Source organism: Suricata suricatta, chromosome 8 (assembly GCF_006229205.1).
Source record: "Suricata suricatta isolate VVHF042 chromosome 8, meerkat_22Aug2017_6uvM2_HiC, whole genome shotgun sequence".
NCBI lineage: Eukaryota > Metazoa > Chordata > Mammalia > Carnivora > Herpestidae > Suricata > Suricata suricatta.
This window is the reverse complement of record NC_043707.1, coordinates 1387966-1415385: the sequence shown is the minus strand read 5'-3', so window position 1 is coordinate 1415385 and position 27420 is coordinate 1387966. Positions and strand designations below refer to the sequence as shown.

Here is a 27420-nt window from a genome sequence, read left to right as displayed (position 1 = left end):
GGGGGGGGGGTCTCTGGAGGCCCGCAGGAGCCGGGGTGTACGCGTGCCCCCCAGGTCTCGTCGGGGACACTGGGAGGGGCTGTGGGGGGTGGCGTGGCGGAGCCGGGTCAGCCGGGACCCTCCGGGGCGGCCGCCCGGCGCTGGGAGGACTCCGCGCGAGGCGGGGAAGCGTGTGAGGCGAGGGCGAGACGCGGGCCGTGTGCTCCGAGTTCTCTGTGGTGCGGAGAGGAGGGGGGGGCAGGGGTGGAGGCGGAGAGGGGCCAGGAGGGCAGGGGGTGGCGGAGGGCGTCGGCAGGGCTGGGATGGGTTGGGGTCGGGGCTGCGAGGGACAGGAGGCGCCGCTGGGGACGGGGCGGGCCCGGTCACACGGCCCGTCTTGGCTCCGGAGAGAAGCCAGCGGAGTCTGTGGCAAGTGCCCCCCGCCCCGGACCGTTCTGGGCCCAGGCCTCCAGGGGACTGACCCTGGCCTGCTCAGAATTGGGGACGGTGGCCCCAAGCTCGGGAAGTTGGGAGGGTTTGTCCTAAGTGTCTGACCGGCCCCCTCCCCCGGTTGTGAGCCAGCAGCAGAGCCCGGGGGTTCTGTTTCTGAAACCTGAAACAAGGGGCCAGGCGGGAGGTGGCTCTTTAGATTTTGATTTTGTTTATTTTTAATTAAAAAAAATTTTTTTAATGTTTTATTTATTTTTGATACAGAGAGAGACAGAGCATGAGAGGGGGAGGGGCAGAGAGAGAAGGAGACACAGAACTGGAAACAGGCTCCAGGCTCTGAGCTAGCAGTCAGCACAGAGCCTGACGCGGGGCTCGAACCCACGAACATGAGATCTGACCTGAGCCGAAGTCGGAGGCTTAACCGACTGAGCCACCCAGGCGCCTCTATTTTTAATTTTTTAATGGTTCTTTATTTTTGAGAGTGAGACAGAACCTGAGTGGGGGGAGGGGCAGAGAGAGAGCTCCAGGCCTGAGCTGTCAGCACAGAGCCTGACGCGGGGCTCGAACCCACGAACCTCGAGATCATGACCTGAGCCGAAGCCGGAAGTCGGAGTCCTGCGGGGGGTGGGGGGGTGGGGGGGGGGTGGGGGCTGGAACCCACCAGTCAGGCAACCACGACCTGAGCTGCCCAGGCGCCCCTAAACTGTCAGTTCTTATGGCCCAAATATATACAGGAGCATGACAGAATGTTCTCTTTATGATTGTGTTTTGTTTTGAGAAAGTGAGAGCCTGAACAGGAGAGAGGCAGAGGAGGGAGGGAGGGGGAGAGAGAGAGAGTGTGCATCCCAGGCAGGCTCCATGCTCAGTGTGGAGCCCAATGTGGGCCTCCTTACCCTGCCCCTGGGATCAAGACCTGAGCCACAGTCAGACGTTAACCAACTGAGCCATCCAGGAGCCCCAATGATTTTATTTTTAGAAAGCGTCTTTCATCGACAGTTTGCCTTTTTATTTTTCTAAAGTAATCGCTATACCCAACATGGGGCTTGAACTCACCACCCTGAGACCAAGAGTCACATGTTCTACTGCCTGAGCCATCCAGGTGCCCCAGAAGGTTGTCTTTGAAACTGGGAGGAGGGCTCAGAGCTCAGGAAGGGGACTTCGGGAGGGAGGTCTCGGTTGGGGGCGTCAGAGGTGGTCATGATGGATCGAATGTCTGCAGCCTGGAGCCAGCTCAGAGCAGGCCCTCCACAACGGTACCGGTGACGCTGTCACCCTGTTACCGTGCACTGGACTCTTTCTACCCCCGCCTCCTGTTCCCTCTACCCTCTCAAGGATCTGAGTCAGCGGCCTTGAGGTTGTACACCTCCCGTCCTACATCTGACCCTCTGTTTTCCTTGCTCCTCTCTGAGGCTCCTGGGTGAGGAGCCAACTCCCAGGATTCAGAGACACTTCGCCTACATGTGTTGAGTAAAGAGGTGAAACTGAACAAATCTACTAGTTTGGTGCAGCTGACAAAGGTTATTACACGGAAACCTCTTACAGTGATGGTACCGGGGGAGAGCCACCATTCCATATTTTGATATCATTCGATATTAATTGAGTGCTTCTTATGTGCAAGATAGCACTGAAATACACTCACGAAAATCTCTGAGGCGCCTCCTCTTCCCTCACGGAGCTTACCATCCAGAGATGGGGGTAAAATCCTCTCCCCACAACAGTGTAGCCAGATGTGAGGTGTTTGCCAACAAGAGTTTTGCTGAATTTCTAAAAGTAGGCTTTATGCTAATAAGTATTTAAGTCTGAAAGTGTCCCATTCAATCAGCTTTATCTGAAACTCTAAATTTGCAGGGTGCTCAAAAGTTGCTAAATTTACATGTTTTGGGGACGTGAAAGTTAAAAATGAAAACCTACCTATATCATTCAAAACTGTAAAAGGACATTTTGCAGCATGTTTTTTTACAGGTTTGATCTGTACTTACTTACATATCACTGTTAAAATAGAAACTTTTCCCAAAGAATGAATAAAATATCCAAGGGTTTCCTAGATAATTTTTTTTTTAATCTTGGAACTTTTCATTTATGCACTGAAGTTATATTTTCTAAAATGTAGATAAAAGAATGGCAGACTCTTTTGCATCAAAGACGTTCACCGCACTTGCAGATCTGTATCCAAATATGGCTAATCTGGTAGGTTTTAAGATCTAGTGGTTTGTTCTCTAAGGAAACTTTAGGTGGTGACATTATATTACATCAACATTGACTCATTTGACACTCGCTTATGTCATTGACGAGTACATACATACTCCGGGCATCGGTACAATTGTTAGATGTTAGGTGCTTCTAAACGGCTTGGAGTTTATGTCAGCTGCATGAGACTAGAGAGGCCGGAGAGTAGGACATTGTAGGTATGGTTAGCAATTGCTTAAAATGGTCAGAAGTTTAGTTGTATTATTTCAATTAAATATTTACTAACAGCTCAAATTTACCATAGTAAAATTAAAACATTTTTACTCAGGAAGATCTACTCTCTGATCAAACTGTACTTAAGTTATATACTTAAATATTTATCAATAGGCTTTTTTTTTTTAGGACATAAAGGTACACAATAGATATATTTGTGGAATATTATGTGAAAATTTATCTTTTACTAAAAGGTTGTGAGGGAATAGGTATATTTGTGAAATGTGTGAAAATTCATTTTTTACTGAAGGATTGTGGGGGAATTCAATCATTTCAAGACATTTTGACAAAGTCTAGATGGAATCATATTGTAAAGCAGTCATGCCCCCTTCCCTTCCCTGCCTTGGCAGTCTGTTGTTTGTATGTGGCATTTACAAATCCGAGTCGTTAAAATGGGATTAAATTTACATGTAGCTGTAATACTTTGTAATGAAAAGTTTATTAATGTTAAAAATAATTTTTGCTATGATAGTTTTTTCTTGAAAGGTAAGCTGTTTGTTAATTTCCTCATTGATTAGAAAGCTTTACTCAATATTTCCATTAGTTGTATTTTTTCAACAAAATTTGGTGAGATCTGCATACGTGTGGAATTCAAGAAATAACTGTGTCTAAATGTAGTAAGACTAGTTAATAGCTCAGGTATAAGGAGAGTTTGAACATATTTTAAATGTAACATTATTGCAAGGTTAAAATCAGTTGCTAGAATTAGTAATGTAAGTTTAGGTTTATCCTTTTAGGAAAACGTAGCTATTTTGATTCTTAAAGCTTTTTTTTAATGTTCAATTTTTCTTTGGTAGTCACTAAAGAGAATATTAAAATGTTTAAGGAGATGTTGATATCTTTAAGGTTTAAGATCTAGGACTTCAGAGCATAGATTTATTAGCAACAATATACAAGTTTTGTTACAATCTATATTACTGTTTAGCATGTTTGGATTACAAAGCTAAGCAATTTTATGTGGGTTGTTAGAAAGTCCTGTATTACAGCTTTGAAGACCGTGACAAATTAAATTGTGTATACATGGGCTTCGAATGAGTTCAGTAAGAATCGCTAGCAATGGGCAGTTACTGTGCTCCACCTAGTGATTGAAAGAAAAGTAGAAACATGCTAAGTATTAAATGATTATATTTGTAATAGCAGTTAACTGTCTTATTGCTTCGTACTATTCTTTGCGGGATTAAACATTTATGAAGTTCTTTTAGATGTTTGTCTGGAGTAAATATATTTAAATGGCTTCTAGTCAAAAATGTTTGTGAGTGCCGGTAAAATATAACAAGCCCATAAAATTAAATTTACCATCTACATCTGTGTTTAATATTTGTCTTCTATAACCCTTTTGTTTTTCAGAAAATAATTGGTATAGTTATTTGGAAAACAGATGTCAAAGGCTTTCCAGACAGAAAAAGCTGAGTTCTGTTTAATTCTTTGCTTCATTTTTCATCAAGTGTGGCTTATGACTACCATAGAGTGTATTTAAGTGATTCAACTTCTCATGCCCGTTGAACTAACAGCAATGGCCATGCTCTGTGTTGTATGGTAAAGTACTCGATTTAAGGCCCTGTGTGGGAGGATGGTAAAGCCATTTTTAATGACATGTGAGACTGTGTGGCCGTAGGAAGGACTCCACGTTAATGATCACTCAGCCTTCGAGCTGCAGGTACAAGAGTTAAGACGGAACATGACAAGGAACAGGGTTTTCCAGCAGGGGTGTGTCACGACAGAGTGGTGTTGAGGGAGAGAAATATGGCAGCAGGATCTCTGTATCTCTTCCACCAGACGGTCCAGTGGAAAAAATCCATCCTTCAGGTGCAGAAAATACAGTTACCTTTGCCGTCAGGGGTTCTCACTGAGTCGCTTGAACTGTGCAAAGTTTTAGGACTCCGGAGACACAATCCCAGACTGAAATCAAATTTTCAAACTCAGCTCATTCTCAAACTTCTGTAGGTGACACAGAAGGACCCGACACACAGTGTCCAAACTGGTGATGTGTTACTGTTAGCCCTTCAGACCGCAGTGCTGTGTGAAGGCTGCGGTCCGGGTGCTTCTGGACCGTGGGAGGGGCCAAGCTCTCACTAGCCAGACGGTAATTTTGTTTGAATCACCTGAGTAATTGTGGATACTTTTTTTTTTTTTTGACTCCTGGTAACTTTCTTTTATTTCATATAATATTCATAAGTTTGATGTAAATAATGAAGATGTCATCTTGTGCCATACTTGCTTACGCATTCACTTTATTTAACCATGATTGATTAGATCAGAATTACCACTTCAATAGTTTGAGAAAGTCTATATATCTGTGTTCTAAGCTCTAAAAGGAAAATCTTAAAATACATGAATTAGAAAAATGTCAGTATTTAATATTTGCTAAAATCATAGCAATGAAATACAATTTTTAGCTATCAGGCTGTAAAGGTAGAGGACTATTTCTGTGGTGTTTGATTATTTATATGCACAAAACGTATGATTTTATGCACAAAACTCCTTTTTGGAGAAGACATGCTTACTGACTTTAAGGAAACATTAAATATATATTAATGTGTTTTTGTTAAAAATTCAAGCAGTTACAAAAGGTTGTGTAGTTGAAAGATGAACTTTTTAATTCACCCCCCAGCTCTTTCTAGTCCAGTTTCTCTCCCCAAAGGCAAACACTAATAACAGCTTGGTAGATACCTATAATTTATATATGTATGTTAGGTTGTATTACTTTAAAAAACATTTTTCAAATATTTATTTATTTTTGAGAGAGAGACAGACAGAGACAGAGTGCAAGCAAGGGAGGGGTACAGAGAGAGGGAGACACAGAATCTGCAGCAGGATCTGGGCTCCAAGCTGTCAGCACAGAGCTTGACGGGGGGCTCAAACTCATGAACCGTGAGGTCATGACCTGGGCCGAAGTTCGACACTCAACTGACAGAGCCACCCAGGTGCCCCACTTTTATTAAAAAAATTTTAAAAATTGTTCCAGAGAAAGCAAGTGAGTTTAGGAGAGAGGCAGAGAGAAAATCCCAAGCAGGTTCCACAGCCTGACACAAGGCTCAATCCCCAGGCTTTTGATCTGAATTGAAATCAAGAGTTGGACGCTCTACGCTCAGAGCCACCCAGGTATTCCATGGTTGTGCCGCTCTTTTAGTCAGCAAAAAACAGGAAAGAAATTTTATTTTGGGAAAAGATGTGCCTGCTGACCCCTAGTGGCATCATTTAGTAGCACACATTTATTAATTTGTTTTGAAGTAATGTAGATTTGAATTATCAGATTAAAATAATAACAGAAAGAAACGCAGAACCAAAACTAATATCCGTATGGTTCAAGCCTATGTGTCGTTTCCGTCCAAATACACAGATACCTGGGGAAAGAGAACGGAGGGCTCAGTAGTGAGGTGAGTTACCGACTTTGGCAGTTTTGAGAGTCATACAGGCATACCTTGTAGAATTTACATCTGAAATAATATTTTTACCATGTGTTTGAGTATGTTTGTCATCACAACAACCCTGCTTGTTCAAACTTAAAAGTGTTCACTTGAAACATGAAAGCATTGGTTTCCCTTAGGTGTTGGATCAGAGAGGTTCACCTTCAGTTTTACGATGCGGGACTCCCCAGCCCATTTTGTAAATGCAGCTTCGTGGGGCAGCGAAGGCTATGTCAGATCCCTTTCGGACAGCTTTAGGGTCGGAGAGTGCGGTAAGCGGCGTTGGTTCTTAAACTGTTTCTTTTAGAGGCTTGTTCCCGTGATGCGTTTGAGGGAGTCAGAATAAGACACGATTCATAATTCTCAAGGGCCTTATCAGAAAGAAGGCATTCGGCATTTTATTACTTGAAACCTGTAAATGTTACAGGCCCATGTTTTGACTGGGCAGCTTTACGATCTTTGGTTTGTTGCCCACTTGAGTTTGCATCGATTCCCGCTGTTGCTATAACCACTTACCTTTCTGCAGACATAATAAGTCTGCTAAGTAACTTTTGATAAAACATAATATTTGAATGTTTAATAGAACTTTAAGAAGCTTTTCTTTCAGACTCAAATAGCAAATCTTTGGTATCCTTTTTTTAAAAAAAATTTTATTTATTATTGAGAGACAGAGAAAGAGCATGAGCATGGCAGGGGCAGAGAGAGAGGGAGACACAGAATCTGAAGCAGGCTCCAGGCTCTGAGCTGTCAGCACAGAGCCAGATGTGGGGCTCGAACCCACAATGCGCAAGATCGAGACCTGAGCTGAAGTCGGACGCTTAACCGACTGAGCCCCCCAGGTGCCCCTTTACCCACCGCAGGATCCCTCTGATGGTACAGTGTCCTGTAATAAAAAAACAAAGAAAAACAAGGATTCTGAAAACAGATCTGGATTCAAATCCTAGTTCCAACATTTACTTACATCATGGTTTTGAGAACCTTTCTTAACTTTCTTGAGCCTCAACTATGAATTAGTGCCCCGTAGATTCTCGTGAGTGTTAAGTGAGGTGGTGTGCCTGGGGTAAAGTGCGGATCTTTGTCACCCAGTGGGTGGCAGCTCTAGCCTCGTCCGGAAGACAGGACAACGTGTATACCAGCTCTTTTCCACTGTAGAAAAAAGAAGGGAAGAAGGGAAAGAAACGCGCAGGACTGCGCTCCCCTCCAGTGCTGCGGCACCGAGCGGGCTGTTACCTGTTCCTGTCGCTTAGCACCGACTCCTGCGTTTGTTGCCTTGTCTTAGGACCTGGTAGGGTGTTAGTAGTGTCTGTCACAGAATAATAACATATGGACTATGAAGGCAGAAAAGTTTGCAAACTTCACAGGGCCCAGGACAGTTAGAAACGTTTCTTGGATGAATGCCAGCGCGTTAGTTATATGGAGCTAAAGATATATTGTGGTATTAAGCCGTGTGTTGATGGTTGTGAGGATGAAGGAGATAAGGGATTTTCAAAACATGAAGGTTGACGATAATTACAGATCTAAATAGGATCTTAGTGTGGCGGAGTGAAAAGATTACAGATTTTTGAATCAACAATTCTAAGTCTAGCTTTACTACCTTCTAGATGTAAAGCTAAGAAAGTCGTTTAACCTCTGTGAGCTTCTTCATTTGTAAAAAGGGATAATCAGGGAGTGGTTGCATGAGGAATTCACAGAGGAAAAACAGAGCACAGAAAGGTCTACTATCAACCATAAGGGAACAGAAACCTTAAAATGTGAAGTCATAAAGCTGTTAAGCTGCAGAACTGAAATCAGGAGCTGGGTTGTGCATTGCTCTCTCTGCCCCGTGGCTGTTATTGCCCAGAGCAGCAGAGAGTTGGGGAAAGTTCAGTCAAAGTATATGCTTTATGGAAGGGCAGTGCATGAGCACATCACACGCTCAGTGTGACTGATCGATGAAGCAATACTAACTCGGGTCATCTGTTGGGATTTAAACACAAAGCCAAAGAAATGTCATCTGGGATCAAACTGATGGCCACACCGTCTGTGTCTCACGGCGACACAAGGAAAGGGCTCTGGAGGCTGTGTGACCCTGACTGAGAAATTAGAGACAGCATGGTAATGTCCGTTGTCGTGCACTTGTTTTCATTTATCTCGTTACTCTCTTGTAATGCCATCTCTTCCTTCTCTTGCAGTGATAATCGAAAATCCTCTGATCCAAAGAAAGGAATTAGAAAGAGAAGAAAAATTCAGCCCGGCAACTCCTGGGTAAATATCCCCGCACAGAGTCAACGCCTTAGTGCCAGGGTGGCCGCCGCTGCTGAGTGCCTGTGGGTCAGGTAGCAGACGGCTTCCTGAGGGGTATGCTTCACCTGGAAAATTAGGAGTTTAACTGTGCTTCACGATATTTGCCTTTGATTGTGAAATAATATGTGTTGATACAGGAATATTACTTTTATTCCCCTTCTTAGATTTAGACAAATTTGACTCGAGTTGCATTAAAGCTGAACAATGAGAAGGAAAGATAAATCTTGTAAGTCCTGTATGTGTGTCACAGCGAGGTATAACTCTGCCTACGTGCCTTCACCTTAGCTCCTGTTCCCTGGAAGCAGAGCCCAGGGCGGCGTTTCTGTGCAGGTGGTCGCTCAGGAGCGGCTTGTAACCATGGGGTCTGGGTAGAGCCGAGGGGAGGGCTGGGCCGGAGCCAGGAGGGAGCTCTGGAGCATGGGTGGCACCCCCGAAGGAAGGCGAGTATTCACCAGCCACAGGCCGCAGTCCACTGCCTGCTGCTGGCGTTTCTGACGGAGGGCAGTTCTGTGGAGGCCGGGGAGGCTGGCCCAGGGCTCTGCGTGGGACAGAGTCTCCACGACACACACGCCTTCCCGCCTTCCGTCTGTCCTCATCGTATTCCAGACCCCAGGTCTTGTTCTGTGCAGCCCCTTGGGTATCTGTCCACTTTCCAGACACCCTGGGCTCAGTCGGCACCAACAGCACATGCGCTTCACTTCCCTCTGCACAGAGCAGTCTCCTCCCATCTGCTTCGAATGTTTGCTTCTCCTCAGCGTAGTGTCTGCTCAAATGCCACCTCCTCAGGCCTTCTCCATTTATCCTGTATGTCAGCAGCCCTTCCAGGGCCTCGCTAGGACCTTGCCCTGTGCTGTTATCATCATAACGTGCGATCCGAGATTATTTGATTATCTGTCCCCCACTCGCTCATGTGAGCTCCATGAGAGCAAAGGTCTTGTCCCTCTTCTCCCCACTGTATTCCCTGGGCCTAGACTAGGGTCTGGCCCATAATAGCTCTCGGCAAATATTCATGGAATGAAAGGATGAATGGATGGAGGAGGGTCAGGAGGAAGAGCATGTTGGTAGAGGCAACAAGCGTGAAACCTCCCGGCCTTTTCCAGAGCAGTTAACAGTAGGTTGAATCATAGGACACTGTTGATGTTTGACTATATTTGGTCTAAAAAATAGTGCAGGTGCAGGAGTACATGTCACTCTTCTAGTCTAGTGTCTGATGTGGCTGGATCACAGGGCAAGCGGGGGGCAGGGGGCAGTGGGAGGGAAAGCTCGAGAGAGGAGCAGAGATCCTTCCCAGGCAGCCCTGCCTGCCTTGCCAACTTCATCCTCTGGCGACGGCCAGCCCAGGTCTTTGCGCTGGGAAAGAATACGCTCATATCTGTGGTTGCAAAACATCACTTGCGCTGCCTGAGTAGAGAAGGAAGCTTAGGGGACCAGGCAATAGTCTGGGTGGGAAGTGATGAGGTGAAACCCTGAAGAAGCAGGGGGCTGTGTGTGGGGGGGGTCACTTAGAGGGCTGGAAAGAGGCTCCAGGAGGGGACTTGGTTGGCTGGACAGGGAGAGCACCTCGATTCCAGTTCAGTGTGTAGATGCTGGGCATCCCCTGTGCAGAGGGCATCGCAGGAGGAAGTCTGCGCACCGTCCTGATGCAGGCAGGGCAGGGCGTGTCGAGGGATGGGAATGACAGGACGCCCCTACCCTGACATGTCAGAGTGCTTTTATGCTCCTGTTTCACAGAGAACAGAGCAGACGCTCAGAGTTTGGGGCAAGGTCAGAAACTCGTATGCTTCAACTCTGGCCCAGATTCGTCTTCAGAACATTTTCTTAATGAAAATACATTTAGACAAAATATATTGTACAACAGTTTTCATTGTTTCTGAGAGTATAAATTTTCTTAATACAGTCTAAATCACAACCAAAAAGATAATTTATGTGAAACTGGAAATATTTTTCTATGAAAGTCACTTGATATTAACTGTTTGTGTGTTTTTTACAATTTAGCAACTGTAAACTATTGCTCAGTGAGAATCACTCCACCGTCAGAGTTTGTTCCAGTTACGAGGTCGACTCCAAGCTCCGTGCTCTGATATACTTACCTATTAAAGAGTCTCGGGATTACTATTCATTGGGTGACATTGTTGCAAATGGACAGAGTCTAGATGGGAGGATTATTAACGTGCTTGCAGCTGTCAGGTCGGTGAGTTACAGCCTCCACAAAGCCAACCTCCCTTTGGCAGGAACTTCTATCCCTTCGTTTCTGTTTGGAAAGTACTAACCAGTTGGAATAAATTTTCTTGATCCATAGTCAGTTGAATTAAGAAAATGATACCAGTCCTCATCAACGCCGAAGTAGCATTGTTTCTGTGCGTGAGTAGCATGGTAAGATCGTAAAGGCAGCGCACTCATACGTGCTCTACCAGCTCTGAGAGAGCTTTTCACACTTTGCTCTGACAAACATGCGAACGGAAAGGGGAAAGTCGTTGACCTGAGGATCTGCAGGAACTCTCTTGACGGACTGGAAGTTGGGAAGCTCGTGCAGTCCCTTGGTGTGTGTGCCCATGGCACCCCGAGACGGGGGTGAGAACATGCACTGTGCGCGCGGCCCGGAGCCTGCCGTAGGCTTCGCGGGGTGCTGCGGAGCCCCTCGCCAGTGCCACAGCATCGTCCCTCTCTCTCAGTTGCTGCAGCAAGCTTTGAACTCTGTTGGGCAGACTAGTCACTGGCAGACATTTAGAGATCTCAGAAGTGAGCTTTCAGGGCACCTGGGTGGCTTAGTCAGTTAAGTGTCTCGCTCTTGATCTCAGCTCTGGTCTTGATCTCAGGGTCATGAGTTCAAGCCACTGCATGCTGGGTATGAAGCCTACCAAAAAAAAAAAAAAGTTTCTCACACACACACACACACACACACACACACACACACACAGCACAGCACATGAGGAAGGTTAACGGGGCCAAACCAGCTCCTCAGTGTGTGTAACGAAGATAGTCAAAGACCGTATGTGTGTGTGTGAAATAGAGTTGCGTACCTGCAGATAATGTTGTAAGTAATTGTTCAGGGCTTTTCTGTATTAAATGACAGGGTTGACTCTCCCTGTGGACAGGCCTGTGATGGTGAAGCCATGTCTGCTTTGTTTTCCTCCCTCGCCCCAGCTGAGCACAGCGCCTGCCCCAGGGCGAGCGCTCAGTATCATGCAGAGCAGGGGAACAGACACCCTCTATGAAACCATTGAAAAATCAGAGGGGTCTGACTTTGCCTCAGGTCCTGATCTCACGGCTCCTGAGTTCAAGCCCAGCATTGGGCTCTATGCTGACAGCGCCGAGCCTGGAGCCTCCTTTGGATTCTTTCTCCCTGTCTCTCTGCCCCTGCCTAGCTCACACTCTGTCTCTCGAAAAACAAATAAACATTAAAAAAAAATAGAAGTCCCTTTTTGATCAACTTAGCTTATTTTTAAAAGTTTTTAAATATTTATTTTTGAAAAAGAGCGAGGGAGAGAGATGGGGGAGAGCGAGAGGGAGGGAGGCAGAGGGAGAGAATGTGAGTGGGGGAGGGGCAGAGAAAGACAGGGAGACACAGAATCTGAAGCAGGCTCTGAGCCGTCAGCACAGAGCCTGACGTGTGGCTTAACCGGCTGAGCCACCCAGGCGCCCCTAGGCAATTTAGCTTCTATTGTAAAGGCAAAATATGAACTCAGTTTCCCTGCAGTGCCATATAATGCCAGTATATTACAGTGCAGTAAGAGTTCTCTAAAACTCGGGGTCGAGTGTAAGCAGAAGCTGCTTGGCCGCCCTGAGTCTGGTACCTCTTTCCTAGGGTGACATTCCTTCTTTGCTTTCCCATGTCTTTCTTCTTTTTCTTCTTAAAATTTTTTTTATGTTTTTAATTTATTTTGAGAGACAGAGAGAGAGCGTGAGCAGGGGAGGGTCAGAGAGAGAGGGAGACACAGAATCTGAAGACAGGCTCCAGGCACTGAACTAGCTGTCAGCACAGAGCCCATCGTGGGGCTCGAACCCACGAACCGTGAGATCATGACCTGAGCCGGAGTCGGATGCTCAACTGAGCCACCCAGGCGCCCCTCCCATGTCTGTCTTCTACCATTTTGCTTCCAACCCTCTTACCTTTTCTTCATATTTTTGTTTAGCCCTTTCTCTCTTCTTTCTTACTTCTCTTCATGTTAGAATCCTCTTCCTATAATTCTCTTGTGTGCAATGGTATAGTGGTCAGGCTCTGGCTGTCCTTTCCGCTGACTTTCCTTCTAGATCCTGCTCTGCTGCTGGCAGCTGTGTCTTCAGCTCCTTCCCATGGAGCTCAGCCCTGTCAGGACATGAGTGACAGTAGCATAAGGGGCAGCCAACTGACTGCCCCTGCTTGGGCCACTGCTGTGTGGCTGTCAGAGGGGCCTGCTCTTCCATTTGAGAACTCCCTAGGGGGACAGAGGGGCCCCTGAGGTTACCTCTCCTTCCATGACCTTCTTATCCCCATTGTGGCTCAAACCAGATGGTGTGTCAAAGTGACCTCTCATACATCCCTCATTTGGTCCTCACCACCTTATCCCTATGTAGGTGACAAAGAAGGCATTGCTATCATACTTGTGCTAACAAGAAGAGGATGCTGAGGCCTTGGAGGACCAAGTTCATTCAGTCACGTAGACTCCATACTAGGCTCTGAGCCAAGTCACGGGAATCACAGGGTGTTGAAAATATACTTTCTATCCTCAACAAGTCCAGCTAGATGCCACCTAGGGACTTATCTTGGAGCACTGTTTTTGACATGTTGAAAAGACCCCAGAGTCTTATAGCACATTATTTCTGTATCTTCAATTACAGTATGTAACTTACAACTTCAGCTAAATACACCTCATTTAGATCAAAGAGGCTTTAATTTTTTAAACATTTTTATTTATTTTTTTGAGGGGGAGAGGAAGGGGCAAAGAGTGGGAGATACAGAATCCAAAGCAGACACCAGCACAGAGCCCAATGCAGAGCTCGAACTCCCAAATGGTGAGATCATGACCTAAACTGAAGTCGGACATTTAACCGACTGAGTCACCCAGGAGCCCTAGAAGATGCTATTTTAAAGTGCGTGCGTGTGTGTGAGAGAGAGAGAGAGAGAGAGAGAGAGAGAGGGAGGGAGGGAGGGAGGGAGGGAGAGAGAGAGAGGGAGAGGGAGAGAGAGGGAGAGGGAGAGGGAGAATATGAATCCTAAGCAGGCTGTACTCTTGTCAGCCTGGATCTCAGGAACTGTGAGATCATGACCTGAGCCGAAATCAAGAGTTGGACACTTAACCAACGGAGCCACACAGGCACCCCCTAGATAGAAGATGCTTTTAAAATCACCAAAGTGATTCTTTCATATTGTGATTCTTTCTATTTTGATATATTGTTTTTTAATTTTTAATGTTTATTTATTTTGAGAGAGAGAGACAGCATGAACAGGGGAGGAGCAGAGAGAGGGGGAGACACAGAATCCGAAGCAGCTCCAGGGTCCGAGCCGTCAGCACAGAGCCCGATGTGGGACTTGAACCCACAAACTGTGAGATCATGACCTGAGCCGAAGTCAGACACCCAGCCGACCAAGCCACCCAGGCGCCCCTCTATTTTGATATTTTAAATTTGATGTTTAAAAGATAGAGATTTGAGTATTTCCATAAACAAACATTGAAGTACCTCTACGACTGCAGGTGAAGAATAACAATATCCTTCCATCCCTAAGGTGGGGGAGCCGAAGTGCTTTACAACCTCAGACCGAAGAAGAGGCCAGAGGTGCGAGGTGAAGCTCTATGACGAGACGGAGTCTTCTTTTACGATGATATGGTAACCTCCCCGGCTCTGTTCGGAGCTGTGAGATCCCTGCTGTGGTCACCAAGACACAAAGCTTTTGTTTCACCAAAAAGATGATGGATTTCATAGTAGGAGAGGAGTCAGGATTAGAGAGAAATAATTAGTAAAAAGGAAACTTTGCTCTTGTACAGTGAGTTGTTACAGACTGTGCCGTAAGATGCTTAGACAGCATGGGATTGTTTAAACGGACTCCATGTGACTGGTTCATTCTTGTTCTCCACTTTATCACAAACAGTGATTTATGTGGTCCCAATGGTGATAAACCAGCCAGATTTTCCCTGATTGGCTGGGTGGCATCCTGGAGCCGGGCCGTGGGAAGATGGTACAAAAGCAAGTGATGTCCCGGGCTGTGCCCTGAAGCCCCACAGCGTAGGATGTGGCGTTGTCTAGACTCCAGATGCCTGGGCACCAAAGAAAACACTTAATTTGAAACAGACCTTCAACCCATCAAGTCCCTTGAGCAGTTTATCCAGTGCGGGAGCCCCTCTTGGTGGTCTCACAGAGGGACTTTAAAGGCTTTCCGTGTGTAGTCACGCGGTTCTACCTGGAGTGGCCTAAGGAGTGGGCAACGAGGGGCTTGGCGGGCGGAGTTGTTAAAGGCGAATAGCGGCCAAGGAAGGATTTATCACACAGACGTTAAATGCTTTGTGAAATAGACCATGTATCCTGCAAAATGCACTAGAAGCCAGCCTCCGTCCGTATCTTGTGCCTTGATAATTTGGAGGAATTGTTAACTCCAGCCATTAGGACATTCTTTTTTGGGTATATAAAGTGGTCACTGCCAGTTTTTCCTAATGTAATTGATTTTTACTTCTTTTTAAAAATATGCAGCTGGGATAATGAATCTATTCTAGTGGCGCAGAGCTGGATCCCACGGGAAACAGGTATGATACCGTGATGATTGTGTTCACTATTTGTCATTTTTTTATACCCCCATAATAATTTTAAAATGGCTTTTTCCCCCTAAACAGTAATATTTGCCTCAGATGTAAGAATAAGTTTTGACAAATTTCGGAACAGCATGACAGCAATGGTCATCTCAAAAACCATTATTACAACTAATCCAGGTAAAAGGCTCTCTGAAGTTTTTTATCCCTTTGGAAATGATTGTATCACACATTTCAGTAATTATGCAGTATATTTAAGGATGAAAACAGTGCTTGGATTTCATTTGAATTAAAAGTGAAAACTGCTTTGTATGCTCTACATTTCTATTTCTTAAACTTGCAGTGAGCTATATCTTTGCTAGCTTTAGTAAAGAAATGTGAAAAACTGGATTCATTTTTATTTATTTATTAAAAAATTTTGTAAACATTTGTTCATTTTTGAGAGACAGAATGCGAGTGGGAGAGGGTCAGAGAGAGAGGGAGACAGAATCCGAAGCAGGCTCTGGACTCTGAGCGGTCAGCACAGAGCCCGACGCGGGGCTCGAACCCATGAACTGTGAGATCATGACCTGAGCCGAAGCCGGTCGCTCAACCAACTGAGCCACTTAGGTGCCCCCAGATTCATTTTTAAAGTAATGATTTTTGAGAGCTCAATCCTATTGATTGGATCATCTAAATTTCTGTTTTAAAAATAAATTCAGTTTTACTACATTCACATAATTTAGTACTGGAGGGTTGAGAACATATGCATATTTTCATTAGTTCATAACGTGAGTGAAATCCCCAGACGCCCACGGGAGTGGTTGTTGAAAGCGGGTGCAGCGTATTCCAGCACGCTGTCCAGGTGCGGGCGGGCACGGGGGGACATCAGGGGTCAGCAGCGCAGACAGAACCATTAGCCCAGCCCCGGGGACGGGGACGGGGACGGCGTGGCCCGTCAGGGTCTCAGGAAGCCGTCAGCGCGGCCGCGCTCCCTTCCATCGAGCAGCTCCCTCTGCTGGTCACTGACAGAGCTTCCCCGCCCACTGGGCATTGTAAAGCGATTTTATGCCTTTGACCAGACCGTCATCAGAATTTTTTATAGTGTGACCTAAAATGACAAGACTCCATTTTCTACATAAGTGCACTGGACCTTGCACATCTTCCCAGGAACGTCGTGTCCCTGAAAGTGGCATTGTGGAAGGTGACATGAGGCGCACTGGCTTGCCTTTGTTGAAGTCTCATTCGCTGCACATATACTGTGTGCTGGGCCTTCTCCTGGGGTCCAGTGGCAAAACACAAATGTCTCTGTCCACGTGACGCTCACATTCTAGAAGGAGAGAGAGACGAGAGACAACAAAGATAACACATCAGGAGGGACCAGAGTGACATGGTGTGTATAGGGCAGGTTGCGCTTTACAGAGGGTGGTCAGGTAGGCCTCCTTGGGAAGGTGACATCTGAGCAAAGACATGAGGGGGTTAACCATGGGAAAGGGCTCCAGGCAGAGGGAAGAGCCAGTGCAAAGGCCCAGAGGCTGGAGCGTGCCTGCTCTTGGGCACAACAGCAAGGAGGCCTGTGTGGCTGTAGCTGATGGTGCACAGGCCGGAGGAGGTGTTGGGGTCAGAGGGGCAGGAGTGGGTCTCAGGAAGGCCTTCTAAGCTAGTGACAGGTCACAGGAAAGGAGAAGCACCTCAGGATTTGGAGCAGAGCGGTGACATTTTCTACGTACTGAAAGGATCAGTCAAGCTGCTTTTTGTAAATCGATGGTGACACAACCGTGATCTAGTCTCAACATTTAGGACAAGACAGTCACTCTGCAGTTCCTTTTTGGTTTCTTTGAGGGGACTATAATTGTTTATTTTAAATAATTTATCAATATTAATAGTTTTAATAGTATTATATAGAGTAATGTCAATGATTAAAAAATCTCCATCCTTTAAAGGTAAGTTAGGCCTGGGAAAATTTTCAAAGACATTTGGATTTGTCTATCAGAAAAGGTTATCAAGCTCAACAGGACAAAACTCAAGGCTAACTTAATGAGATGCATATTCAATGGATGTTGTCTATTTGGTTCTAAAAACAGATTCGCAGGTGAAGTGTCAAAGTGTTTGAACAATGCCAACATCGCTAGAATTAAACGCCTCTTTCTCAAAGAGACAAAAGAGAGTATTCAGGAGGGTGTGTGAATTTTAAGGTGCATATTTTTAAAAAAGTGTTTTAATATTTATTTATTTTGAGAGAGAGAGAGAGAGACAGAGAGTGAGCCGGGGAGAAGCAGAGAGAGGGAGACACAGAATCCGAAGCAGCTCCAGGCTCCGAGCTGTCAGCACAGAGCCCGACGCGGGGCTTGAGCCCGTGAGCCATGAAATCATGGCCTGAGCCCAAGTCGGCTGCTTAACCGACGGAGCCGCCCAGGGACCCCACATGAGCATATTTAGGTTAGCTTTATTTCTGATTTCCTGGGCTATGCCAGCCATGTAGAAATTAAAAACTTCTAGTGGCTTAAACTGTCATCCTAGCTTTGTGTATGGCTTTCTCTGCCCTATGAGTGTCCCCCACACAGGCCTGGTAAGCTTGTCATCAGCAGGGACCTTCACAGGGGGACCTGCGGGGAGGGGGGGCGGGGCTGGATTTCCGAGGCCTCGGTCCAGCCCCTGCCCGTAGTTCCGCCAGTGCTTCAGAAACATGCATTCGCTCCCTCACTTATGAATATCTGTTGAGTGCCTTTTATTTGCCATGCACTGAGATGACTGAACTCCTTTGTGGAACAAGGCCGGGCACGATGGATGGATGGTCAGCTGAGTGAAAGGACAGTCACTGTACTGGGTACAAGAGACGCAGGGCTGGGAAGGCAGAAGCCCTGCTCACAAGGAGTTTCAGTCTGGTTCTGTGAAAGAGCAGCGATAAGACTCATGGTTGAACAGGAACAAGGGAGCAGCCCCTGCCTCTGGCGCAGGGCTCAGGGGCAGGGCCCAGGCGACGGCAGGTTCACAGAGTGTCAGAGCGGGTCAGGGGGGGCCGGGAGATGGTTAGTGTTGGAGGCGGGGGGCTTGGGCTGAAGCTGTCAGAGTCACATGAAAGCCCTTTCTTGAAATCACATGCTTGGCTCTGGCACTCATTCTGAGTATTCCTGAGAATCCCTGCAGCCCAAGTCCGGGAGTAAGACTTTCAAATAGACTTAAAATTTTTTTCTAAGGAGAAAGGAAATACATATGAAATTCAGAAAGTACAAAAAAGCAAAAAGGGAAAGCAAAGAACACCTATAATCCTACCATTGTACAAGAGAATCACTTCTTTGCTATACGCTCTTCAGATAACCTTGCATACCTATGTGTATATATGTATTTAATTAAGGAAATTGTTCCACATAAGTTGCCCTTCAACAATGTCTGGTCCACATCTCTTCACTGAGCAGACTGCTGTCTCCCTGCTAATGGCTGGGAGATTCACATCGTGAATCAATAAGCATTTTGCATTTTCTTTCATTATCTACTCAAAGTCATGCCTACTGCACCTCTAAAAATAATTTTGGATCATTAACATTTAAACATAATCTATTGTTTTTTCACTTCTTGTGCATTTTCGATTTAAGATACACCAGAAGGTAACATCCTGTTGAATTTTATAAGAGAAAATAAAGAAACAAATCCTCTGGATGGTGAGATCGACAGTTATTTGAAAGAATCCATAAATTGTAAGCAATCTTTAAATGCTATTTCAATTTTTAAAAGGTAGTTTTACATTGTAAAACATACCATATTCTTACCCTGTAACTTCTATATTTCCACTTGTTAAAAGGTTGTATTAAATTTTTAGAGGTTTCTAAAACCTTTTGCCAGTCTAATGGGAGCTAAAAAATTGAGTTGATTGTCTTTTTCTTATTGAGTTTTAAGAATTATTTGTGTATTCTGGATAGGAGTCCTTTTTCTCCTCTAAGATTGCTAACATGCCCCACTCTGAGCCTGCCTTCCCTTGCTTTTCCTGGCATCTTCTGATGACCAGAAAGTCTTCATTGAAATAAAATAAATTAAAATTCTCATTCTTTTCCTTTTTTTTTTTTGCTATTTTTTTTGTTATGTCCATTTATACAATCAGGTTTGATATAGCAAATATAATACTTTTTCTGTTACTTAAGTGAATCTGTTACATGTTCTCATTTGAACTTTATAGTTTTTCTATTTGGACCTAATCCTTTGGAGTTCTTAGAATACATACAGAGCTGTAATGACTTTTTATTTCTAGTAAATGCAATAGTCGATGTCTATACAGTTGAGCAGTTAAAGGTAAAAGCTTTGAAGAATGAGGGGAAAGCTGACCCTTTCTGCGGCATTCTTTACGCGCACATTTCTACGCTCAACATCGACGGCGCAGCCACCGCCGCAGTTCGACACCGGTGGTAAGCAGAGCGGTCGCTGTCCGCGGAGTCGTTGTCCTCAGACACAAAGACCGAGTCTCGTTAATAAACTTGAAGCTCTGCAAAAGTTAAAGCTATTTGACATAACAGTGGTTATGTATTTGAAAGAAAGGTCTAAGTAAATAACCCATACTTAAATTTCCAAGACAAACTACTTAGATTGAAAGGTTATAATATGTTTTTAATGTTTGTTTATTTTGGAGAGAGAGAGATAGAGTGTGAGTGAGTGAGGGGCAGAGAGAGAGGGAGATGCAGAATCTGAAGCAGGCTCCAGGCTCTGAGTACAGAGCCTGAGGCAGGGGTCAAACTATCAAACTCACAAACTGTGAGATCATGACTTGAGCTGAAGTCAGACACTTAACTGACTGAGCCACCCAGGCACACCTATAATTGCCTTAAAAAAAGATTTTAGTTTAAGTAATTTTTATACCCACTGTACGGCTCAAACCCACAATCCTGAGATTAAGAGTCACACACTCCACCAGCTGAGCCAGCCAGGTGCCCCTTACTTGCCTTAAAAAAAAAAAAAGGGTTTCTTTAAAAAAAAAAATGTTTATTTTTGCGAGAGAGAGATAGAGCACGCAAGAATAGGGGCGGAGCAGAGAGAGAGGGGGACAGAGGACCCAAGTCAGGCTCTGTGCTGAGAGCTCAGCCCAACACAGGGCTCGATGCCACGGACCGTGAGATCATGACCTGAGCTGAAGTCACGCTCAACCCACCGAGCCACCAGGTGCCCCAAGTTTTCTTTTTTTTTTTTTTTTTAATATTTATTTATTTTGAGAGAGACAGAGACAGAGGGAGGGAGGGAAAGTATGCGTGACCAAGGGAGAGGGGCAGAGAGAGGGAGAGAGAATCTTAAGCAGGCTCCATGCTCAGCATGATGTGGGGCTCCATCCCATGACCGTGAGATCATGACCGAGCCAAAATCAAGAGTCAGAAGCTTAGCTGACTGAGCCACTCACGTACCCCTATAATTGCTTTTTAAGGTGAAATTTGATTTGCTGCATTTCTGTAGTCGTAAAATCTAGACGTAATGCTGCCCGGCACTTCTGAGATGGCAAGCTGCTGTTATGGTAGAACATTATTTCGGTTGCCGTGTCCTAGAGCAACGCAAGTGACAGCATTTTACATTTTTTATTGTTTATTTTTGAGAGAGAGAGTGAGCGAGCATACCTACAAGTGGGGGAGGGGCAGAAAGAAGAAGAGACAGAATCCCAAGCAGGCTCTACACCCTCGGCATAGAGCCCGGCTTGGGACTTGAACTCACAAACCATGAGGTCACAACCTAAGCCTAGATCAAGAGTTGGACAGTCAGTGGGCTGCACTGCTCAGGCGCCCCTAGCATTTAAAAATTATTTTCAGCTGCGGGCACCTGGGTGGTACAGTCGGTTAAGGGTCCATTTCAGCTTAGGTCATGATCTTGCAGTTCGTGGGTTTGATCCCTGTGTCAGGCTGAATGCTGACAGCTCAGAGCCTGGAGCTTCTTCAAGTCCGTGTCTCCTTCTCTCTCGGCCCCTCCCCTGCTTGTGCTCTGTCTTTCTCTGTCTCAAAAATAAACATTAAAACAGTTTTTTAAAAAGTAAGCCCCAGTAGATTTAATAATCTTAGCCAAAAGATGCTTCTCGAGAAACATCTAGGATGTTACTGTGAAAAGCTATGAATTTTTGAAATTGACAATTTTATTGAGATAGTTCTAGATTCACATGGAGTTGTAAGAACTAAGAAAGAGAGAATCCATGTACACTTTGTCCACTTTCCTCCCATGGTAACATTTTATGAAACTATCGTATTACATCACAGCCAGGATATTGATATTAATTCAAACCAGTGACTTTTATTCAAATTTCACCAGACTGACATACAGTCATGTGTGTGTGTGTGTGTGTGTGTGTGTGTGTAGTTCTTTATAGTTTTATTACATGTGTAGGTTTGTGTCTCTACCACCATAGTCAGGATACTGATCTATGGATTTTAAGAACATTTTTATGATTTTATACTAAAGTTGAAAAAACCCAGTGTGGAGGCTGCTGTGACATCAGTGTTTATTTTTTTTAAATATTTTTTTAAAACTTTAAAAAATGTTACACTCTAATTTTTCCTATATCTTTAATATTGATGTGTGAGAAAAAGCATCTGACACTTACCTTAAAAGCGATCTGTGCCCAGACAGGAAAGTGCTGTCTACTTGAGAAACTTGAGTCAGTCTTTCTGTCCAAACTGGCTGAAGCAGTCTGCCCCAAGCACGCGGAGCAGCGTGTGATGACCGCCCAGCGAGAAGAGCGTGCCACGCATAGCACTAGTAGCACTTCGGGTGTGCGCTTGGCCACCCCGCGGGTTTTCTGTCAGCGTGCGGATGCCTAGTACAGAGGCATCATGTGAGCGTTTGTCAAATCCAGGCTTTCGAGGGACAAGACACGATTCTTGCCCTCAGAATCCTGAGCCGGGGAGACTAGACGGACGGACGTACCTGCGGTGTCAAGGAATAGGACGGGACAGGGACAGCCCCACTGCCATTTGGGGAAAGGAAGGGTGAAGGAGCCCCAACAGGGGGCAGGTGGAGGCAGGGCGGGGAGAATGGGACTGGTTGCACGTTGCGCGGCCCCTGGCGTCCTGCACTGGGCTGGGAGCGCCGGAATTCCTGACTCTGGTTTAGACTTTCAAGGGAACGCGCTCCTTCAGCTAGAGATCAAGGGGGTCTTTTACGTCTTCACGTGTTATCCTGTCCTTGTTTCTTTTCAGCTCGGGCTGCGGATACGTCATGAAGGAAGCCTCCAGCACCTGCACCACTTGCAGCAGAGATTCCTGGGAACCTAAGTCTGTTCTTCTCAGCTTCCACTTGCTGATTGATGTCACCGACCACACAGGCACCCTCCATGCCTGCAGCCTCACGGGAGGCGTCGCTGAGGAGACTTTAGGCTGCACGGTAAATAGCAGAAAGGAAAATGTTTTTAGAAATAATTCCAGATTGAATTCTCTTCCCCCAAATATAGGTTATTTCAGTGAACACATGATAGAAATTAAGTCATTAATAAAGAGGTCTGGGGAGAAAAGTGAGTCTTGATTTAAGCACACTCTGCTGTAATGAACAGAGAATTGCATGTTTGCCGATCACAGCTGGTCTCACTGCTGGGGCTGGTGTTGGTGGCCGTTGGCTGCAGTGGAGACAGAAGACCTTCTCCGTAGTCGAGCAGCCGTGGGTAGAACAGCGCATCGGGGATGTCCGTCAGCCGTGAGGCAGGACGATGGTGTGGCGACATTTCACGCCCGGCTGTGGGAAGTCAGCCCTGTGCAGAGTCACACACACAGCGCCCTCCACTGGGATGGCAGCAGGTGCTTAGGGGGGTGTGCTTGTGATGGGTGCCTGGTTTCTTATGGTGCGTGTCACAGACACACCCCTAAGTATCTGCTGCCAGACCCCGGCTCCTGAAGTTTACCATTAATCCTCCGTCCAAGTGGTTTCTAGTTTCTTACGGGGAGTTTTCTGGACTGAGCCACCTGACTCCCTTCAGGGGTTTCGTTCAGAGTCTTTCTGACCTTCCCTCCACCATTTAGAGACTTGAGCTATAATTTCTGTGAATAAATCCCAGTCCAGTGAGCAAAGTGAAGCTTCACATTGCTGTCAAGAGGAGTTATTGATATAGACTTTGGAAATGTTTGTTTGATTGTTTTAACCAGGTAAATGAGTTTCTTACAATGACGGATGCACAGAAAACAGCACTGAAGTGGCAGTTTCTTCTGGAGAGAAGCAAAATTTATTTAAAAGTTAGTATATTTTACATATACTATTTATTCAAATATATTTTACATATACTATATATTCAAGGAATAAGAAAATCCTAGACTAAGACCTAGTTAGGGAATTTGTTATTTTTACCAATGCCCACTTCCCAGATGTGCAGAAGGATTTGGCTACTGTGGAAACAATGCAAGTCATGAGGGGTTTTCCCCCCATAGAGTATACAGGAATTCCACATGACACCAAAGGAATAGCCCAACGGGGTGCCCGGCTGGCCCAGTCAGTGGAGGGTAGGAGTCTTCATCTTAGGTTCGTGAGTTCAAGGCCCACGTTGGGTGTAGAGATTACTTAAAAAATAGGATCTTTAAAAAAACAAAGAAAGAAATAGACCAACACAGACACTATCTGTTACGTTAGCTCCAAGGCAGGGCACCGGGCTGTCGCATGAAATCTGGTCCTCACCCTGCCCCACCCGTGTGGCGGTCCCCTCAGTTCGGTGAGCAGAGTCAGGTGGCACGGTCACACGTGGGGGTGCGGGGTGAGACAGGCTCCGGGTTTGAGCCCCAGTCCCGCCACTCAGCCTGTGACCCGCCGCCCTTACCGGACCGGTGCTGGCAGCTGCACGGTGTCGAGGCCACAGAATCTTAGTGTTCAAGGGGGAGAGAAGACTGAGCCGAGCTCCTGCTGTCTTGCAAATGCGGAAAGTGGGCCAAGGAAGTACCGCTCCTCGTGCCAGGGCACAGGCGGGGTAGGGCCACAGCCTGCACGGCTGCTCTTCTTCCACCTGTCGTCAGCGCTGTCTCCTTTCCCCCCCAAAGCTTTCAGGCTCCCGTTTCAGAGAGTTCTGTCGGTGTTTACCGCACTAGGACGTAACGTTGAGAACAACCTAAGGCACGTTCAGGAGCACACCTCCCGTTAACAGTCCGCACTGTTGTCATCGCATGTCCCATAGTCTCTAGAAACCAGTGTGTTCTGCAAAAGGATGAGCGTAAAGAAGGCCGACGGCTCTTAGTGTGATCACGGACGTAGGTGTGATCTCATTGGCGCTCCGAGACAGTCTTTGAGAACGCTGCGTCTGCCCCAACCCAGCCCCAGAGGCAGGGCTCCCATTTTCCAGTGGCCTCTTTCCCTGTGGCCTCAAGCATATCCGAGTAGGTTATACACCTGGAGTTACCATGGCATCGCTGATATGTCCAGGACCTTGCTTGGCGACTTCTTCATTACTAGGCCTAAGGGGGGCACTGCAGTAATATACTGTCTCTCTTCCGCCATGAGCCTGGACCCGTGTAAGTACTGTCTGTTCTCAGAGCAGAATATACTCAGGTCTTTGGCCAACTTTGTTTTCCCGCCAAATAGGAGGGACCAGTTGCTAATGAATTTGATCAATTTAAATTCATGGCAGGTTACTTATAGTTTCCCTAACTTGATTCAAACATACAGATAAATTGCTCTCAAGTGAAGGGACGTTGTACCTTTCCAAAGAATATGTTTAAAAAGTATTTAAGTCAGATTTAACAAAGATTTTAAGCAGATATAAAATGATCACATCACAGGGGCACTTGGGTGGCTCAGTCGGTTAAGTGGCAGATTCTGGCTCAGGTCATGATCGCACAGTTTGTGAGTTCAAGCCCTGGGTCACGCTGTGTGCTGACAGCTCAGAGCTTGGAGCCTGCTTCAGATTCTGTGTCTCCCCCTCTCTCTGCCCCTCCCCTGCTCACTTTCTGTCTCTCTGTCTCTCAAAAATAAATTTGACAAGTTAAAATGATCATATCACAAAATGTAATAAAGATCGTGAGAATCAAATATAATTTCAATTATTTAAAATCAGTTAAAAATGACAAAAACGATGTATTGTTGTACAGATGGGATATTTTATATATATCCATATTTCAATTAAAAATAAGGGCGCCTGGGGGGCTCAGTCGGTTAAGCCTCTGACTTCGACTCAGGTCATGATCTTGCGATTTGTGGGTTCGAGCCCCACGTCGGGCTCTGTGCTGACAGCTCAGTGCCTGGAGCCTGCTTTGGATTCTGTGTCTCCCTCTCTGCCCCTCCCCGCTCATGCTCTGTCTCTCTCTGTCTCAAAAAAAAAAACAAAACCTTTAAAAAAATAAAAAACAAAACAACACAATGGCTACTTAAAATGGTTGAGTTGGAGGCATTTCAAAGCAAGGTAGTTTAATGTTTTATTTATTTTATTTTATTTTTTTAGTGTTTTATTTATTTTTGAGACAGAGAGAGGCAGAGCATGAGCGGGGAGGGTCAGAGAGAGAGGGAGACACAGAATTGGAAGCAGGCTCCAGGCTCGGAGCTAACGGTCAGCACAGAGCCCGACGCGGGGCTTGAACCCACAAATCGCAAGATCATGACCTGAGCCGAAGCCGGTCGCTTAACCGACTGAGCCACCGAGGCGCCCCGGTAGTTTAATGTTTTCAAACACATGGTGATATTAATACAAGTCCCTGTGAGTCTGGTGTTAGTGTCAGAGAGTGGTTCCCAAAAGGGGAAAAGCCATACAAAAATAAAATGAACACATCAAAGATTTAATTGCATTCGTTTGTTAGTGAAGAGACCAGGAATGTGTCCTTGAAAATGAACTCAGAGGAGAACGGGAGGACAGACGCAGAGGCAGAGTGTCTGGATTTCTCCGCGCAGGGCCCTGATTTGCATCAACGTCTCCCGCAGCTTACAGTTAAAAGCCGCCCAGGCCACGCCCTGAAAGGTGCCGCAGAACGAGGCAGCCAGGAGCCAGAACGGCCTGGCTGCGGCACCCAGACTGCGGAGGGGGGGGCGGGCTCCAGGGAGAGCCGCCCGCGGGGCTTCCTTGCCCAGTTAAGTCTTGCAGTGAGTGTTTCTTGACAGCGGCCCTTTCCTAGTAGGCTTTGAAAGTAAAACAGCCAGCACGTGTGCCTTCTGCTCTGCATCCAATAAAATGTTGGTCAAGGTGTGTTCTTAGTTGTCCGAAGGAAGACATTGTTATTAATAAAGTGCACCACCACGACCCCGTCCCCTTAGCCTGACGGACTGGGTTACCAGCACAGGTTAATGTCTGCCACCGCTGCTAGCGTGACCACACTTTATTTTATGTATGAGTGTACATATGTAGTCGCTGCACCCAGTGCAGGGCTTGAACTCATGACCCTGACATCAAGAGTCCCATGCTCCCTGATGGAGCCAGCCGGGTGCCCCTTGAACACACTTTGAAGCCTCCTCTTTGTAGGTACTGGATTTTAACTCCAACTTTCCTACCAAGGAGAAATGCCATGAAACAAAGAACATAGATTTGCACAAAATCAGCATCAGGGGCCAGATCTGTCATTTCTTTCCAGGCCCGGCCTGAGCCTGGGACTCCCTCCGCAGTGTCACGATGGTCACTGGTGTGCGTGCGCCTGCAGGACAGCGCATGGGGTCCTCTTGCGTTCTCTCTTGCAGTCACTGGTATACATGCTGATTTTAAAGTTAACTCCCTCTCTGTCTCTCTTCTCCCTACAGATTTTTGTGTCACATAGAGCACGGGGTGGCCTGAGAATCAGCGTGCTCTCATGCCAGCTTGCAGACCCCACCGAGGCGGGGAGGGACTTGTCCGGGCAAGGACATACTGAACACAAGCTAGCTTAAGCTCGGACGGGGAAACCAGCTTCAACTCCCTGAAACAAGTTTGAAGATTATGGATGAATTTGTATTTTGTTCAAATGTGGTAAAAAAAATGTTTCTATAAATTGTTATTATGTTTCCTTCTGGAGTTGGTTAAGGGAGGCTAAGTCTTAAATTCTCTCCTACGACCCAGCTCCTTTCTCAGAAGGCCTTTTCTACCAGCTTTGCCCAAGTTAGAAAATGTTTCCATGAATTAATAAACAAGTTTAATCTTCCCCAGATAGGAATGATTTCTTTTCCTTAAGGCCCTTTCTTCTTTGTCGTGTTTCCCTGGAGAAAGAGCAGAATCTCCGAAAATGACGTCCCTGGAGCTTGGCAGTGGCTGGGACTGCCCTCCA

The 27420-nt window shown here is 46.0% G+C and overlaps 1 protein-coding gene across 5 annotated transcripts; it reads left to right on the top strand.

The window, feature by feature from the left end:
- The first annotated feature begins 1475 nt into the window (after positions 1-1475).
- On the top strand, positions 1476-27303 carry MEIOB (meiosis specific with OB-fold). 5 transcript variants are annotated; one of them, XM_029948445.1, is made up of 14 exons: positions 1476-1946; positions 2540-2616; positions 4237-4294; positions 6437-6568; positions 8468-8540; positions 10575-10770; positions 14284-14384; positions 15243-15295; positions 15383-15478; positions 18871-18972; positions 19521-19674; positions 22432-22615; positions 23368-23454; positions 26921-27303. In XM_029948445.1, exons 2-14 carry the CDS (start codon positions 2548-2550, stop codon positions 27044-27046), a joined length of 1431 nt encoding a protein of 476 aa, XP_029804305.1. In that variant the 5' UTR covers positions 1476-1946; positions 2540-2547; the 3' UTR covers positions 27047-27303. The 5 variants fall into 5 exon arrangements, with proteins under 5 accessions (XP_029804305.1, XP_029804304.1, XP_029804306.1 ...); XM_029948444.1 differs by having other exon boundaries at positions 1476-2616; XM_029948446.1 differs by lacking the exon at positions 23368-23454 and having other exon boundaries at positions 1476-2616.
- Positions 27304-27420: the final 117 nt, after the last annotated feature.